We start from the raw sequence: 16,850 nt of genomic DNA on the forward strand, positions 1-16,850 counted from the left end.
ATGGCCCCGGCATGGGTTCCTCATGGCCCCGGCATGATCCCTGCATGCTGCCCAGTGGCCTACCATCATGTTGTTACTATTAGTGTGTACTCTACAGTCCTGGGTCAAAAATATAATGTCAAGTACGTTCAAATCCTTGTCTGAAACATGGCTGAAAACATGCCTGGTCAGTCATATACCCTAAACCAGAGGTAAGCCTTTTCTGAGCCAGAAAGAGTCCATACCTCCTGCTTATGTGGCATGAGGCAGCTTGTACAAATAAACCCCCTGGACAGGATGCTACGAACCATAGCAACTACGATGTCATAAACCCCCTGGACAGGATGCTACGAACCATAGCAACTACGATGTCATAAACCCCCTGGACAGGATGCTAGAAACCATAGCAACTACGATGTCATAAACCCCCTGGACAGGATGCTAGAAACCATAGCAACTACGATGTCATAAACCCCCTGGACAGGATGCTAGAAACCATAGCAACTACGATGTCATAAACCCCCTGGACAGGATGCTAGAAACCATAGCAACTACGTGTCATAAAACCCCTGGACAGGATGCTAGAAACCATAGCAACTACGATGTCTTAAACCCCCTGGACAGGATGCTAGAAACCATAGCAACTACGATGTCATAAACCTCCTGGACAGGATGCTAGAGACCATAGCAACTACGATGTCAGTACTATGTCATAAACCCCCTGGACAGGATGCTGCGAACCATAGCAACTACGATGTCAGTACTATGTCATAAACCCCCTGGACAGGATGCTAGAAACCATAGCAACTACGATGTCATTACTATGTCATAAACCCCCTGGACAGGATGCTAGAAACCATAGCACCTACGATGTCATTACTATGTCATAAACCCCCTGGACAGGATGCTGCGAACCATAGCAACTACGATGTCATAAACCCCCTGGACAGGATGCTAGAAACCATAGCAACTACGATGTCATAAACCCCCTGGACAGGATACTAGAAACCATAGCAACTACGATGTCATAAACCCCCTGGACAGGATGCTAGAAACCATAGCAACTACGATGTCATTACTATGTCATAAACCCCCTGGACAGGATGCTAGAAACCATAGCAACTACGATGTCATAAACCTCCTGGACAGGATGCTAGAGACCGTAGCAACTACGATGTCAGTACTATGTCATAAACCCCCTGGACAGGATGCTGCGAACCATAGCAACTACGATGTCAGTACTATGTCATAAACCCCCTGGACAGGATGCTAGAAACCATAGCAACTACGATGTCATTACTATGTCATAAACCCCCTGGACAGGATGCTAGAAACCATAGCACCTACGATGTCATTACTATGTCATAAACCCGCTGGACAGGATGCTGCGAACCATAGCAACTACGATGTCATTACTATGTCATAAACCCCCTGGACAGGATGCTAGAAACCATAGCACCTACGATGTCATTACTATGTCATAAACCCCCTGGACAGGATGCTGCGAACCATAGCAACTACGATGTCATAAACCCCCTGGACAGGATGCTAGAAACCATAGCAACTACGATGTCATAAACCCCCTGGACAGGATACTAGAAACCATAGCAACTACGATGTCATAAACCCCCTGGACAGGATGCTAGAAACCATAGCAACTACGATGTCATTACTATGTCATAAACCCGCTGGACAGGATGCTACGAACCATAGCAACTACGACGTCATTACTATGTCATAAACCCCCTGGACAGGACGCTGCGAACCATAGCAACTACGATGTCATTACTATGTCATAAACCCCCTGGACAGGATGCTAGAAACCATAGCAACTACTATGTCATTACTATGTCATAAACCTCCTGGACAGGATGCTAGAGACCATAGCAACTACTATGTCATAAACCCCCTGGACAGGATGCTAGAGACCATAGCAACTACTATGTCATTACTATGTCATAAACCCCCTGGACAGGATACGAAAACCATAGCAACTACTATGTCATTACTATGTCATAAACCCCCTGAACAGGATGCGAAAACCATAGCAACTACTATGTCATTACTATGTCATAAACCCCCTGGACAGGATACGAAAACCATAGCAACTACTATGTCATTACTATGTCATAAACCCCCTGAACAGGATGCGAAAACCATAGCAACTACTATGTCATTACTATGTCATAAACCCCCTGGACAGGATGCGAAAACCATAGCAACTACTATGTCATAAACCCCCTGGACAGGATGCTAGAGACCATAGCAACTACTATGTCATTACTATGTCATAAACCCCCTGGACAGGATGCGAAAACCATAGCAGCTACTATGTCATTACTATGTCATAAACCCCCTGGACAGGATGCGAAAACCATAGCAGCTACTATGTCATTACTATGTCATAAACCCCCTGGACAGGATGCGAAAACCATAGCAACTACTATGTCATAAACCCCCTGGACAGGATGCGAAAACCATAGCAGCTACTATGTCATTACTATGTCATAAACCCCCTGGACAGGATGCGAAAACCATAGCAACTACTATGTCATCAACCCCCTGGACAGGATGCTAGAGACCATAGCAACTACGATGTCATTACTATGTCATAAACCCCCTCAAATCAAATCAAATTGTATTTGTCACATACACATGGTTAGCAGATGTTAATGCGAGTGTAGCGAAATGCTTGTGCTTCTAGTTCCGACAATGCAGTAATAACCAACAAGTAATCTAGCTAACAATTCCAAAACGACTACCTTATGGACACAAGTGTAAGGGGATAAGAATATGTACATAAAGATATATGAGTGAGTGATGGTATAGAACGGCATAGGCAAGATACAGTAGAGTGGTATTGAGTGCAGTATATACATATGAGATGAGTATGTAAACAAAGTGGCATAGTTAAAGTGGCTAGTGATACATGTATTACATAAAGATGCAGTAGATGATATAGAGTACAGTATATACATATACATATGACATGAATAATGTAGGGTATGTAAACATTATATTAGGTAGCATTGTTTAAAGTGGCTAGTGATATATTTTACATCATTTCCCATCAATTCCCATTATAAAAGTGGCTGGAGTTGAGTCAGTGTGTTGGCAGCAGCCACTCAATGTTAGTGGTGGCTGTTTAACAGTCTGATGGCCTTGAGATAGAAGCTGTTTTTCAGTCTCTCGGTCCCAGCTTTGATGCACCTGTACTGACCTCGCCTTCTGGATGATAGCGGGGTGAACAGGCAGTGGCTCGGTGGTTGTTGTCCTTGATTATCTTTATGGCCTTCCTGTGACATCGGGTGGTGTAGGTGTCCTGGAGGGCAGGTAGTTTGCCCCCGGTGATGCGTTGTGCAGACCTCACTACCCTCTGGAGAGCCTTACAGTTGTGGGCGGAGCAGTTGCCGTACCAGGCGGTGATACAGCCCGACAGGATGCTCTCGAATGTGCATCTGTAGAAGTTTGTGAGTGCTTTTGGTGACAAGCCGAATTTCTTCAGCCTCCTGAGGTTAAAGAGGCGCTGCTGCGCCTTCTTCACGATGCTGTCTGTGTGGGTGGACCAATTCAGTTTGTCTGTGATGTGTACGCCGAGGAACTTAAAACTTACTACCCTCTCCACTACTGTCCCATCAATGTGGATAGGGGGGTGTTCCCTCTGCTGTTTCCTGAAGTCCACAATCATCTCCTTAGTTTTGTTGACGTTGAGTGTGAGGTTATTTTCCTGACACCACACTCCGAGGGCCCTCACCTCCTCCCTGTAGGCCGTCTCGTCGTTGTTGGTAATCAAGCCTACCACTGTTGTGTCGTCCGCAAACTTGATGATTGAGTTGGAGGCGTGCGTGGCCACGCAGTCGTGGGTGAACAGGGAGTACAGGAGAGGGCTCAGAACGCACCCTTGTGGGGCCCCAGTGTTGAGGATCAGCGGGGTGGAAATGTTGTTGCCTACCCTCACCACCTGGGGGCGGCCCGTCAGGAAGTCCAGTACCCAGTTGCACAGGGCGGGGTCGAGACCCAGGGTCTCGAGGTTGATGACGAGCTTGGAGGGCACTATGGTGTTAAATGCCGAGCTGTAGTCGATGAACAGCATTCTCACATAGGTATTCCTCTTGTCCAGATGGGTTAGGGCAGTGTGCAGTGTGGTTGAGATTGCATCGTCTGTGGACCTATTTGGGCGGTAAGCAAATTGGAGTGGGTCTAGGGTGTCAGGTAGGGTGGAGGTGATATGGTCCTTGACTAGTCTCTCAAAGCACTTCATGATGACGGAAGTGAGTGCTACGGGCGGTAGTCATTTAGCTCAGTTACCTTAGCTTTCTTGGGAACAGGAACAATGGCGGCCCTCTTGAAGCATGTGGGAACAACAGACTGGGATAGGGATTGATTGAATATGTCCGTAAACACACCAGCCAGCTGGTCTGCGCATGCTCTGAGGGCGCGGCTGGGGATGCCGTCTGGGCCTGCAGCCTTGCGAGGGTTGACACGTTTAAATGTTTTCCTCACGTCGGCTGCAGTGAAGGAGAGTCCGCATGTTTTAGTTGCGGGCCGTGTCAGTGGCACTGTATTGTCCTCAAAGCGGGCAAAAAAGTTATTTAGTCTGCCTGGGAGCAAGACATCCTGGTCCGTGACTGGGCTGGTTTTCTTTTTGTAATCCGTGATTGACTGTAGACCCTGCCACATACTTCTTGTGTCTGAGCCGTTGAATTGAGATTCTACTTTGTCTTTATACTGACGCTTAGCTTGTTTGATTGCCTTGCGGAGGGAATAGTTACACTGTTTGTATTCGGTCATGTTTCCGGTCACCTTGCCCTGATTAAAAGCAGTGGTTCGGGCTTTCAGTTTCACTCGAATGCTGCCATCAATCCACGGTTTCTGGTTTGGGAATGTTTTAATCGTTGCTATGGGAACGACATCTTCAACGCACGTTCTAATGAACTCGCTCACCGAATCAGCGTATTCGTCAATGTTGTTGTCTGACGCAATACGAAACATATCCCAGGACAGGATGCGAAAACCATAGCAACTACTATGTAATAACAATGAATGACAAAATGAAGGTGACCTTGTATAAAGCTTCCAGCTGAGGTTGCTTACCTTGGGTGTGTTACAGAGGTAGCGTAACACCTCTCCTATGTACTGGATCACCGTAACGTTGTACTTCCTGCAATCATCCCAGAACTGAGAGGCTGAGAACTTCCTCCTCAGAATGATGGTGGAGCCTGGGATGGACAGATAGAAGAGATGAGAGAGGAACAATGAAAATATCAGTTTTAAGAACATGCAGGTGATATCGCTATCATTATCAACCAATGGCAGACCTGAAATGCTGACAAAACTGTTATGCTAAGTCAGCAGTGTGCATCATCATCATCATCATAAAAAACCCTAACACCCAGGCACAGGTATTAGTTCAGGAACAGGAACGAGCAGGACGGTGCTCTTATAAATGACCTTGTAATGGCCGTGAGAGCAGAAAAGTGGCCACATATGCTGTGAACCGGTTGTATTCACTTCAGTACTAAATGTCCCTTAAATATGCACCCATTAGAGGAACAAGTGCCCTTTTTTTGTGGACAAAAGAAAGTACTAAAGCTGGTACTGCATGTGCATCATAATCAGCTTGGAGTTTTTCCTAACCACGTGACCTGACTGGGACATTTCAAATAAAATGTTATTGGTCACATGCACATCTTCAGCAGATGTCATGGCGAGTGTAGTGAAATGCTTGTGTTCCAAATGTTATTGGTCACATGCACATCTTCAGCAGATGTCATGGCGAGTGTAGTGAAATGCTTGTGTTCCAAATGTTATTGGTCACATGCACATCTTCAGCAGATGTCATGGCGAGTGTAGTGAAATGCTTGTGTTCCAAATGTTATTGGTCACATGCACATCTTCAGCAGATGTCATGGCGAGTGTAGTGAAATGCTTGTGTTCCAAATGTTATTGGTCACATGCACATCTTCAGCAGATGTCATGGCGAGTGTAGTGAAATGCTTGTGTTCCAAATGTTATTGGTCACGTGCACATCTTCAGCAGATGTCATGGCGAGTGTAGTGAAATGCTTGTGTTCCAAATGTTATTGGTCACTGGCACATCTTCAGCAGATGTCATGGCGAGTGTAGTGAAATGCTTGTGTTCCAAATGTTATTGGTCACTGGCACATCTTCAGCAGATGTCATGGCGAGTGTAGTGAAATGCTTGTGTTCCAAATGTTATTGGTCACATGCACATCTTCAGCAGATGTCATGGCGAGTGTAGTGAAATGCTTGTGTTCCAAATGTTATTGGTCACGTGCACATCTTCAGCAGATGTCATGGCGAGTGTAGTGAAATGCTTGTGTTCCAAATGTTATTGGTCACGTGCACATCTTCAGCAGATGTCATGGCGAGTGTAGTGAAATGCTTGTGTTCCAAATGTTATTGGTCACGTGCACATCTTCAGCAGATGTCATGGCGAGTGTAGTGAAATGCTTGTGTTCCAAATGTTATTGGTCACGTGCACATTTTCAGCAGATGTCATGGCGAGTGTAGTGAAATGCTTGTGTTCCAAATGTTATTGGTCACGTGCACATCTTCAGCAGATGTCATGGCGAGTGTAGTGAAATGCTTGTGTTCCAAATGTTATTGGTCACGTGCACATCTTCAGCAGATGTCATGGCGAGTGTAGTGAAATGCTTGTGTTCCAAATGTTATTGGTCACGTGCACATCTTCAGCAGATGTCATGGCGAGTGTAGTGAAATGCTTGTGTTCCAAATGTTATTGGTCACGTGCACATCTTCAGCAGATGTCATGGCGAGTGTAGTGAAATGCTTGTGTTCCAAATGTTATTGGTCACGTGCACATCTTCAGCAGATGTCATGGCGAGTGTAGTGAAATGCTTGTGTTCCAAATGTTATTGGTCACGTGCACATTTTCAGCAGATGTCATGGCGAGTGTAGTGAAATGCTTGTGTTCCAAATGTTATTGGTCACGTGCACATCTTCAGCAGATGTCATGGCGAGTGTAGTGAAATGCTTGTGTTCCAAATGTTATTGGTCACATGCACATCTTCAGCAGATGTCATGGCGAGTGTAGTGAAATGCTTGTGTTCCAAATGTTATTGGTCACGTGCACATCTTCAGCAGATGTCATGGCGAGTGTAGTGAAATGCTTGTGTTCCAAGCTCCAACAGTGCAGTAACATCTAACAATACAAACAAGTCTAAAAGTAAAAGAATGGAATTAAGAAATATATCAATAATAGGACAAGCAACGTCGGAGTCCTGAGTATATATACAGTACGTTTGGACACACCTTCAAGGGTTTTTGTTTCTTTTTTACAATTTTCTACATTGTAGAATAATAGTGAAGGCATGAAAACTATGAAATAACACATTTAGTCATGTACTAAACAAAAAAAGTGTTAAACAATCTATAGCCACCCTTTGTCTTGGTGACAGTTTGCACACGCTTGGCATTCTCTCAACCAGCTTCATGAAGTAGTCACCTGGAATGCATTTCAATTAACAGGTGAGCCTTGTTAAAAGTTCACTTGTGGAATTTCTTTCCTTCTTAATGTGTTTGAGCCAATCAGTTGTGTCGTGGGGGGTGGTATACAGAACATAGCCCTATTTGGTAAAAGACCAAGTCCATATTATGGCAAGAACAGCTCAAATAAGCAAAGAGAAACGACAGTTCATCATTACTTTAAGACATGAAGGTCAGTCAATGAGGAACATTTCTAGAACTTTGAAAGTTTCTTCAAGTGCAGTCGCAAAAACTATCAAGCGCTATGATCAAACTCTCACGAGGACCGCCATAGGAAAGGAAGACCCAGAGTTACCTCTGCTGCAGAGGATGAGTTCATTAGAGTTACCAGCCTCAGAAATTGCATCCCAAATAAATGATTCACAGAGTTCAAGTAACAGACACATCTCAACATCAACTTTTCAGAAGAGACTGTGTGAATAAAGTCTTCATTGTCAAATTGCTGCAAAGAAACCACTACTAAAGGACACCAGGAAGAAGAGACTTTCTTGGGTCAAGAAACACGAGCAATGGACATTAGACAGGTAGAAATCTGTCCATTGGTCTGAGGAGTCCACATTTGAGATTTTTGGTTCCAACAGCTGTGTCTTTGTGAGACGTAGAGTAGGTGAACGTATTATCTCTGCATGTGTGGTTTCCATCGTGAAGCATGGAGGAGGAGGTGTGATGTGTGGGGGTGCTATGCTGGTGACACTGTCAGTGATTTATTTAGAATTCAAGGCACACTTAACCAGCATGGCTACCACGGCATTCTGCAGCGATACTCCATCACATCTGGTTTGCGCTTAGTAGGACTATCATTTGTTTTTCAACAGGACAATGACCCAACCCACCTCCAGGCTGTGTAAGGGCTATTTGACCAAGACGGAGAGTGATGCAGTATTGCATCAGATGACCTGGCCTCCACAATCACCTGACCTCAAACCAATTGAGATGGTTTGGGATGAGTTGGACCGCAGAGTGAAGGAAAAGCATCCAACAAGTGCTCAGTATACAGTGTGTGGGAACTCCTTCAAGACTGTTGGAAAAGTATTCCAGGTGAAGCTGGTTAAGAGAATGCCAAGAGCGTGAAAAGCTGTCATCAAGGCAAAGGGTGGCTACTTCGAAGAATCTCAAATATATCATATATTTAGATTTGTTTAACACTTCTTTGGTTACTACATGTTTCCATATGTGTTATTTCATAGTTTTGATGTCTTCACTATTATTATACAATGTAGAAAATAGTAAAAATAGAGAAAACCCCTTGAATGAGTAGGTGTTCTAAACCTTTTGACCGGTAGTGTATATACATTATGGACAGTATATGGATAGAATATGTAGTATTGCTGAAGAATAGTACAGCAATAGTTGAATAGGATGGCCTTAACTGGAATACAGTATAAGGGAAAGGAAAGGGGGATACCTAGTCAGTTGTACAACTGAATGCATTCAACAGATATATACATATGAAGTGGGTAAAACAGTATGTAAACATTAAAGTGCCCAGTGTTCCATTATTAAAGTGTCCCGTGTTTCATTATTAAAGTGCCCAGTGTTCCATTATTAAAGTGTCCCGTGTTCCATTATTAAAGTGTCCCGTGTTCCATTATTAAAGTGTCCCGTGTTCCATTATTAAAGTGTCCCGTGTTCCATTATTAAAGTGTCCCGTGTTCCATTATTAAAGTGTCCCGTGTTCCATTATTAAAGTGTCCCGTGTTCCATTATTAAAGTGTCCCGTGTTCCATTATTAAAGTGTCCCGTGTTCCATTATTAAAGTGCCCAGTGTTCCATTATTAAAGTGCCCCGTGTTCCATTATTAAAGTGTCCCGTGTTCCATTATTAAAGTGTCCCGTGTTCCATTATTAAAGTGCCCAGTGTTCCATTACTAAAGTGCCCAGTGTTCCATTATTAAAGTGCCCCGTGTTCCATTACTAAAGTGCCCAGTGTTCCATTACTAAAGTGCCTAGTGTTCCATTACTAAAGTGCCCAGTGTTCCATTACTAAAGTGCCCAGTGTTCCATTACTAAAATGCCTAGTGTTCCATTACTAAAGTGCCTAGTGTTCCATTATTAAAGTGCCCAGTGTTCCATTATTAAAGTGCCTAGTATTCCATTACTAAAGTGCCCAGTGTTCCATTACTAAAGTGCCTAGTGTTCCATTACTAGTGCACATTGTTCCATTACTAAAGTGCCTAGTGTTCCATTACTAAAGTGCCTAGTGTTCCATTATTAAAGTGCCCAGTGTTCCATTATTAAAGTGCCTAGTGTTCCATTACTAAAGTGCCCAGTGTTCCATTACTAAAGTGCCTAGTGTTCCATTACTAGTGCCCAGTGTTCCATTATTAAAATGCCCAGTGTTCCATTACTAAAGTGCCTAGTGTTCCATTACTAGTGCACATTGTTCCATTACTAAAGTGCCCCGTGTTCCATTACTAAAGTGCCTAGTGTTCCATTACTAGTGCACATTGTTCCATTACTAAAGTGCCTAGTGTTCCATTACTAGTGCCCAGTGTTCCATTACTAAAGTGCGTGGTAGAGTAACCGGTTGATAGCCAGCTAGTGACAGTGACTAAAGTCCAGGGTAGGGTACTGGGTACGAGCCAGATAGTGGTGACTATTTAACAGTCTGATGGTCTTGAGATAGAAGCTGTTTTTCAGTCTTCAGACCTGCCCTTCTGGATGGCAGTGAAGTGAACCGGCCGTGGCTCTGGGGGCCAAGACAAATTTCTTCAGCCTCCTGAGGTTGGAGAGGTGTTGTTGCACCTTCTTCACCACACCACCACACTGTCTGTGTGGGTGGACAATTTCAGATTGTCTGTGATGTGTAAAACTTGAATCTTTTCACCTTCTCCCGTCGATGTGGATGAGGGTGTGCTCCCTCTGCTGACTCATTTGACATTTTAGTCGTTTAGCATCAAACATTATTTCCCAGAACAATTACAATCAACCCCTGGGCAACCTCCAGGCCCCATTTCTACATTAGACCATAACTAGAGCCTGGTTTAGAATCTGTCCTGGTCAGATTACGTGGTGAGGGAAAACTCTGGACCCTAAACATAGTGTCTAACTAGAGCCAGGAGCTTTTCCTGGTCATGTTAAGTGGTGAGGGGGAAAATCTGGGCTGGCTTTAAACCAACCCTGACATTCCAGAACCATAGTTCTCTCAGACAAGGTAAAAGAGGCGGTTTTGTTTTCGCTACAGGATTAAATATCCCTTCAATTAGTACCTCTGCTCTGCTCTGAGGTCAAACAGAGGACTGAAATGAACTAAAGCCCACTTGGAGAACTCAGGAAAACGGTCTCGCTAAGAGAGTTGGTATCTCAGATGGCACCCTATTCCCTACATAGTGCATGGGCCTTGGTCAAAAGTAGTGCACTATAAAGGGAAAAGGGTGCCAGTTGGGGCGGAGGAGAACAGGAAGAAGGGATGGACTAACCTATTTGCTGTTTAGTTTTCTTCCACCCAGTGGCTTTGGCTGTGTTCAGACCACCGGGTTTACGTTCACAAAGACCTCTTTCATTTTATTTCCCATTGGGGGGAGGAGGGGAGTAAATGGATAAGTAAAGGCTTCAACTAGAAAGGCCAAGCCACATTATTACCCCCTACCTACCTAATACCTCAATATTACCCCTACCTACCTATTACCTCAATATTAACCCACTACCCACCTACTACCTCAATATTACCCCCTACCCACCTACTACCTCAATATTACCCCCTACCCACCTACTACCTCAATATTACCCCTACCTACCTACTACCTCAATATTACCCCTACCTACCTACTACCTCAATATTACCCCCTACCTACCTACTACCTCAATATTACCCCCTACCTACCTACTACCTCAATGTTACCCCCTACCTACCTACTACCTCAATATTAACCCTACCTACCTACTACCTCAATATTAATCCTACCCACCTACTACTTCAATATTACCCCCTACCCACCTACTACCTCAATGTTACCCCCTACCCACCTACTACCTCAATATTACCCCATACCCACCTACTACCTCAAAATTATCCCCCTACTACCTCAATATTACCCCTACCCACCTACTACCTCAATATTAACCCTACCCACCTACTACCTCAATATTACCCCTACCCACCTACTACCTCAAAATTACCCCCTACCTACCTACTACCTTAATATTACCCCCTACCCACCTACTACCTCAATATTACCCCCTACCCACCTACTACCCCAATATTAACCCTACCCACCTACTACCTCAATATTAACCCTACCCACCTACTACCCCAATATTTAACCCCTACCCACCTACTACCTCATACAATACAATATCACGTGTGTATCAAGAATGGTCCACCACCCAGCCAACTTGACACAACTGTGGGAAGCATTGGAGTCAACATGCTTTCGGGGTGCAACTCAATATTAGGAAGGTGTTCTTAATATTTTGTGCACTCTGTGTAAACTCACCTGTCTCGACAGATCTTATATACACTCACCTGTCTCTGTGGATCCTATATAAACTCACCTGTCTCTATGGATCCTATATAAACTCACCTGTCTCTGTGGATCCTATATAAACTCACCTGTCTCTATGGATCCTATATAAACTCACCTGTCTCTGTGGATCCTATATAAATTCACCTGTCTCTATGGATCCTATATAAACTCACCTGTCTCTGTGGATCCTATATAAACTCACCTGTCTCTATGGATCCTATATAAACTCACCTGTCTCTATGGATCTTATATAAACTCACCTGTCTCTATGGATCCTATATAAACTCACCTGTCTCTGTGGATCCTATATAAACTCACCTGTCTCTATGGATCCTATATAAACTCACCTGTCTCTGTGGATCCTATATAAACTCACCTGTCTCTATGGATCCTATATAAACTCACCTGTCTCTATGGATCCTATACAAACTCACCTGTCTCTATGGATCCTATATAAACTCACCTGTCTCTATGGATCCTATACAAACTCACCTGTCTCTATGGATCCTATACAAACTCACCTGTCTCTGTGGATCCTATATAAACTCACCTGTCTCTATGGATCCTATACAAACTCACCTGTCTCTATGGATCCTATATAAACTCACCTGTCTCTATGGATCCTATATAAACTCACCTGTCTCTATGGATCCTATATAAACTCACCTGTCTCTGTGGATCCTATATAAACTCACCTGTCTCTGTGGATCCTATATAAACTCACCTGTCTCTATGGATCCTATATAAACTCACCTGTCTCTGTGGATCCTATATAAACTCACCTGTCTCTATGGATCCTATATAAACTCACCTGTCTCTATGGATCCTATACAAACTCACCTGTCTCTATGGATCCTATATAAACTCACCTGTCTCTATGGATCCTATACAAACTCACCTGTCTCTATGGATCCTATACAAACTCACCTGTCTCTGTGGATCCTATATAAACTCACCTGTCTCTATGGATCCTATACAAACTCACCTGTCTCTATGGATCCTATATAAACTCACCTGTCTCTATGGATCCTATATAAACTCACCTGTCTCTATGGATCCTATATAAACTCACCTGTCTCTGTGGATCCTATATAAACTCACCTGTCTCTGTGGATCCTATATAAACTCACCTGTCTCTATGGATCCTATATAAACTCACCTGTCTCTATGGATCCTATATAAAGTCACCTGTCTCGATGGATCCTATGAAGCCGATGACGAAGCCGGTCTCTGTGTGGTAGAGGGGCAGGTTGAGGTAGATGACATCAGCTGGTGTGATACCGGTGGAGTCCAGCACGGCCAGGGCTACCAGCAGCCGGTTCTGAGTAATCACTGCTGCTTTAGGCAGACCTACAGGAGTAGCAGACAGAGGAGAGAGATGAGTTACAGCAGTAGAATGGGCCCTGGCAGAAGACAGGGGGGGTTCATATACAGTGGCTGCTTCAGGCAGAAGACAGGGGGTCATATACAGTGGCTGCTTCAGGCAGAAGACAGGGGGGTTCATATACAGTGGCTGCTTCAGGTAGAATACAGGGGGGGTCAAATACAGTGGCTGCTTCAGGCAGAAGACAGGGGGGGGGTCATATACAGTGGCTGCTTCAGGTAGAATACAAGGGGGGTCAAATACAGTGGCTGCTTCAGGCAGAAGACAGGGGGGGGTCATATACAGTGGCTGCTTCAGGCAGAAGACAGGGGGTCATATACAGTGGCTGCTTCAGGCAGAAGCCTGGGGGGGTTCATATACAGTGGCTGCTTCAGGCAGAAGACAGGGGGGGTTCATATACAGTGGCTGCTTCTGTACCCCTCCCTCTCCCTTCCCCTCCGTCCTCCCCCTCACCTGTGGTCCCAGAGGTGTAGATGTAGACAGCAGGGCTTTTGAAGGTGATGTCTGAGCGGAGGGCCTGAGGGAGAGGTGTGTCCGATGCTTCCTCCACCTGGTCAGAGAACCCCTCCACGCCAGGTGTGTCACACTGTTTAGTCATCAGGTAGACACACACACCCTGCTCCCTCAGGGATGGAAGCACCTCCTCCACCGCTTCCTGCAGCTCTGAGAAAACAACTCAATATTCAATATTTCATCAAAACTGGACTGCAGAGAAATGTTTTTTAATGCTTTTGCCCCCATGTGATTGAATGATCATTTGATTATCATTATAATTTGTGTTCCAATAGGCTATGACACACGTTTGTCTTTTTCATTCCATCAGTCTGGATGTGCATGTCTCTGATAAACTAATACCTATTGTCATAATGTAGTAATCTCAACCAGACACTTCCGCCTATGAGGAATTAGCCTCGGGATGAGTTTCTCTGCCTACTGAACCAGTGGTACTGGTCACTTACCTTCGGCTGCTATGAGCAGCTTGGCGCTGCAACAGTTGAAGCAGTGTAGCAGAGATCTAGATCTGATATTATGATTGAGAAACGCTACGGGACATCCCAGTTTGGCCAGGGCCAGCCAGGTGAAGATGAAGGCAGGTTCGTTTCCCATAAAAAGAGCCACGGTATCCCCCGGTCGCAGCTTCGAGTGCCTCTGTAAAGCATTGGCTATTTTGTTGCTTCTTCTGTCCGTGTCCAGATACGAATAGGTTTTATTTTCAAACACGATGAACGGTCTGTCGGCATGCGCGACCGACTGCTCCAAAAATCGGTCCAAAACCAAAAATAACGGTTTTCTTCTCCTCCGTAAAACAAGCTTCAGCAAAATACGAACCAAGTTCGCGATGTAAAATGTATCTTTCCAGAAGTAAGGGAAGAACGTTTTAAGAACTAGCGGTGTGATGGCCAAACTGGCAAAAAGGATAGAAACCAAGTACATTGTTGAGCACAACGTCGAGCTCCTATGCTTCTGGGTGAATTGTAGATTCACAGCGTACAGTATTGTCTTTGCAGGCGACGTACAGTATTGTCTTTGCATGAACTCTAAACATGGGTTTTTGTTCAAGTGAGGGCGTGGCATTGGTTATTTAATAGTGCAGGAGGCCCACGTTTTTCATTCTTTCTTCTGAAATCCCATATTAAACACCATCTTTCAGCTCAAAATAGACACACAGAGCCACACACACAGAGCCGCTTCTAGCGTTTTGGAGGCCCTACACAAGATTTGGTTGACCACCTCAGCAGAGACACTGAGCTACAAAATGGTATATCATGCACTGCATTCGATGAACAATGGCAAAGTAATTCTGCTTTGAAAGTTGATTAAACTGTAACCTCACTTTTGAGAAAATGGCCCTTGAATGTTTTGGTACCTACTGGAGAGCTCTTCTTTGTCTACACCCATTCAGTATCGTTCACACCCTCTTAAGCTTTAGCCCCATCCATCTCTTTAAGGGTTGATCCGAGCTTTCTGACCTAACAAAAGCAGTCAAGCACACAAGCTAACTGGCTAACAGTTGTCGCAGTATTAAAATGGACGCTTGCAAAGTGCAGGTAGCTAACCAACCAGGTTCAATGTTAGCTAGCTAAAGTTAGGCTATAACAAGCAATGCAAATGGCTCTGAGATACGAATAATAAGATCATACGCGTAACGTCAGTTAGCTAGCTGACAGTACACTTTAACTTGAAATGAAAATACTTTTTGTCAAAATTAGAAATGTGTAATATCTGAAAATGTTGCTAGCTAGAACATCTTACCCATGGTCTGAAATCGGAGTAGATAACCAGAGCAAATTTACCAGCTACGTCTATCAACAGTTGTCGCAGTGACATTCTATTGAAATGGATACTTGCATAGTGGAGTCTTTTTTTAAGACATGTAGCTAGCTAGCTAGCTAAACAATTAACCATAATCCCAACTCATTGAATGAATCTGCAGGTAGCTAACCAACCAGGTTTAATGTTAGCTAGCCAACATTAGGCTATAACTAGCCAAGCAAATGGCTGTGAGATAAAAATATATATATATAAAAGATCATTCACGTGACCTTAGCTAGCGAGCCAGCCAGCTAACGTTAGCTTGCTAGCTAACAGTACACTTTAACTTGAAATTAAAATTACTTTGTCAAAATTAGTAATGTGCAATATCTGAAAATGTAGCTAGCTAGACTATCTTACCCGTATACATCATGGTTGGATGCTTCTTCCTGTCACGGGTGCCATGGTTTGAAGATGTAATCCGGAGACAGGTGTTTTCTCCAGCTCCTTAGCTATATCACATGCACATTTCCACTGATTTCAAAACTCAGTCCTCCAGAAAGTGGAGAGCAACACTTATGCAGTTCTACTAAGCAATATATATATTTTTAAATACACGTTTGACAGGATTACCTACACATACTAACCAGCTCAAATAGACAGAAGTGTGCTATATGGCAAACCTTGCAGTTTTAAAGCACATTTCATGCAATTCTACTCAATTTGCCATGGGATGCAGAGAAAAAATTGCATTTTTAAAGGTAATTCCCTGCAGTTCTACACATTTTGCCATGACTTACAGTACCAGTCTGTTTGGACACACCTACTCATTCAAGGGTTTTTCTTTATTTTTACTATTTTCTACATTGTAGAATAATAGTGAAGACATTAAATAACACAACAATGAGAAGGTGTTCTAAAACTTTTGACAAGTACTGTATGTCATGATCATATAATATCTGAGTGAGAGTGACTAACAAAATAAATGCTGGCCCAATGGAGGTCAGGGCCCCTGGGCACGTGCCTTGTGTGCCTGGTCAATAATTCAGCCATTGTTTCTACAAGGTTTAGATAACTGGAAATCTATCAAATGTTAGCTGACATGGGTAAGTGATTGACTGTCAGTAACTGACATAACAAGAGGAAAACTGCTGATGCACAACCACATTTAAAAATGGCACATTGTGTATTCTACTATGTTATCTCTCAACGGTAAGTTGAGACGCCGACTGACCCCGAC

The 16,850-nt window shown here is 43.9% G+C and overlaps 1 protein-coding gene across 2 annotated transcripts in view; it reads right to left on the bottom strand.

The window, feature by feature from the left end:
• The window catches only part of LOC135565406 (long-chain fatty acid transport protein 2-like), an 89,648-nt gene extending 74,741 nt beyond the window's left edge, over positions 1-14,907 (bottom strand). Inside the window, exons 1-4 of one of the 2 annotated variants that reach the window (XM_065012410.1) lie at positions 14,317-14,907; positions 13,811-14,020; positions 13,162-13,323; positions 5,074-5,198 (exon numbers count right to left, since the gene is read on the bottom strand). In XM_065012410.1, the coding sequence (XP_064868482.1) occupies positions 5,074-5,198; positions 13,162-13,323; positions 13,811-14,020; positions 14,317-14,890 (1,071 nt within the window). In that variant the 5' untranslated portion in view covers positions 14,891-14,907. The remainder of the gene's footprint in view (positions 1-5,073; positions 5,199-13,161; positions 13,324-13,810; positions 14,021-14,316) is intronic. The other variant, XM_065012409.1, reaches the window with a different exon arrangement.
• Between the last annotated feature and the right edge of the window lie 1,943 nt (positions 14,908-16,850).

The sequence above is a fragment of the Oncorhynchus nerka genome, linkage group LG27 (assembly GCF_034236695.1).
Source record: "Oncorhynchus nerka isolate Pitt River linkage group LG27, Oner_Uvic_2.0, whole genome shotgun sequence".
In the NCBI taxonomy this organism is placed as follows: domain Eukaryota; kingdom Metazoa; phylum Chordata; class Actinopteri; order Salmoniformes; family Salmonidae; genus Oncorhynchus; species Oncorhynchus nerka.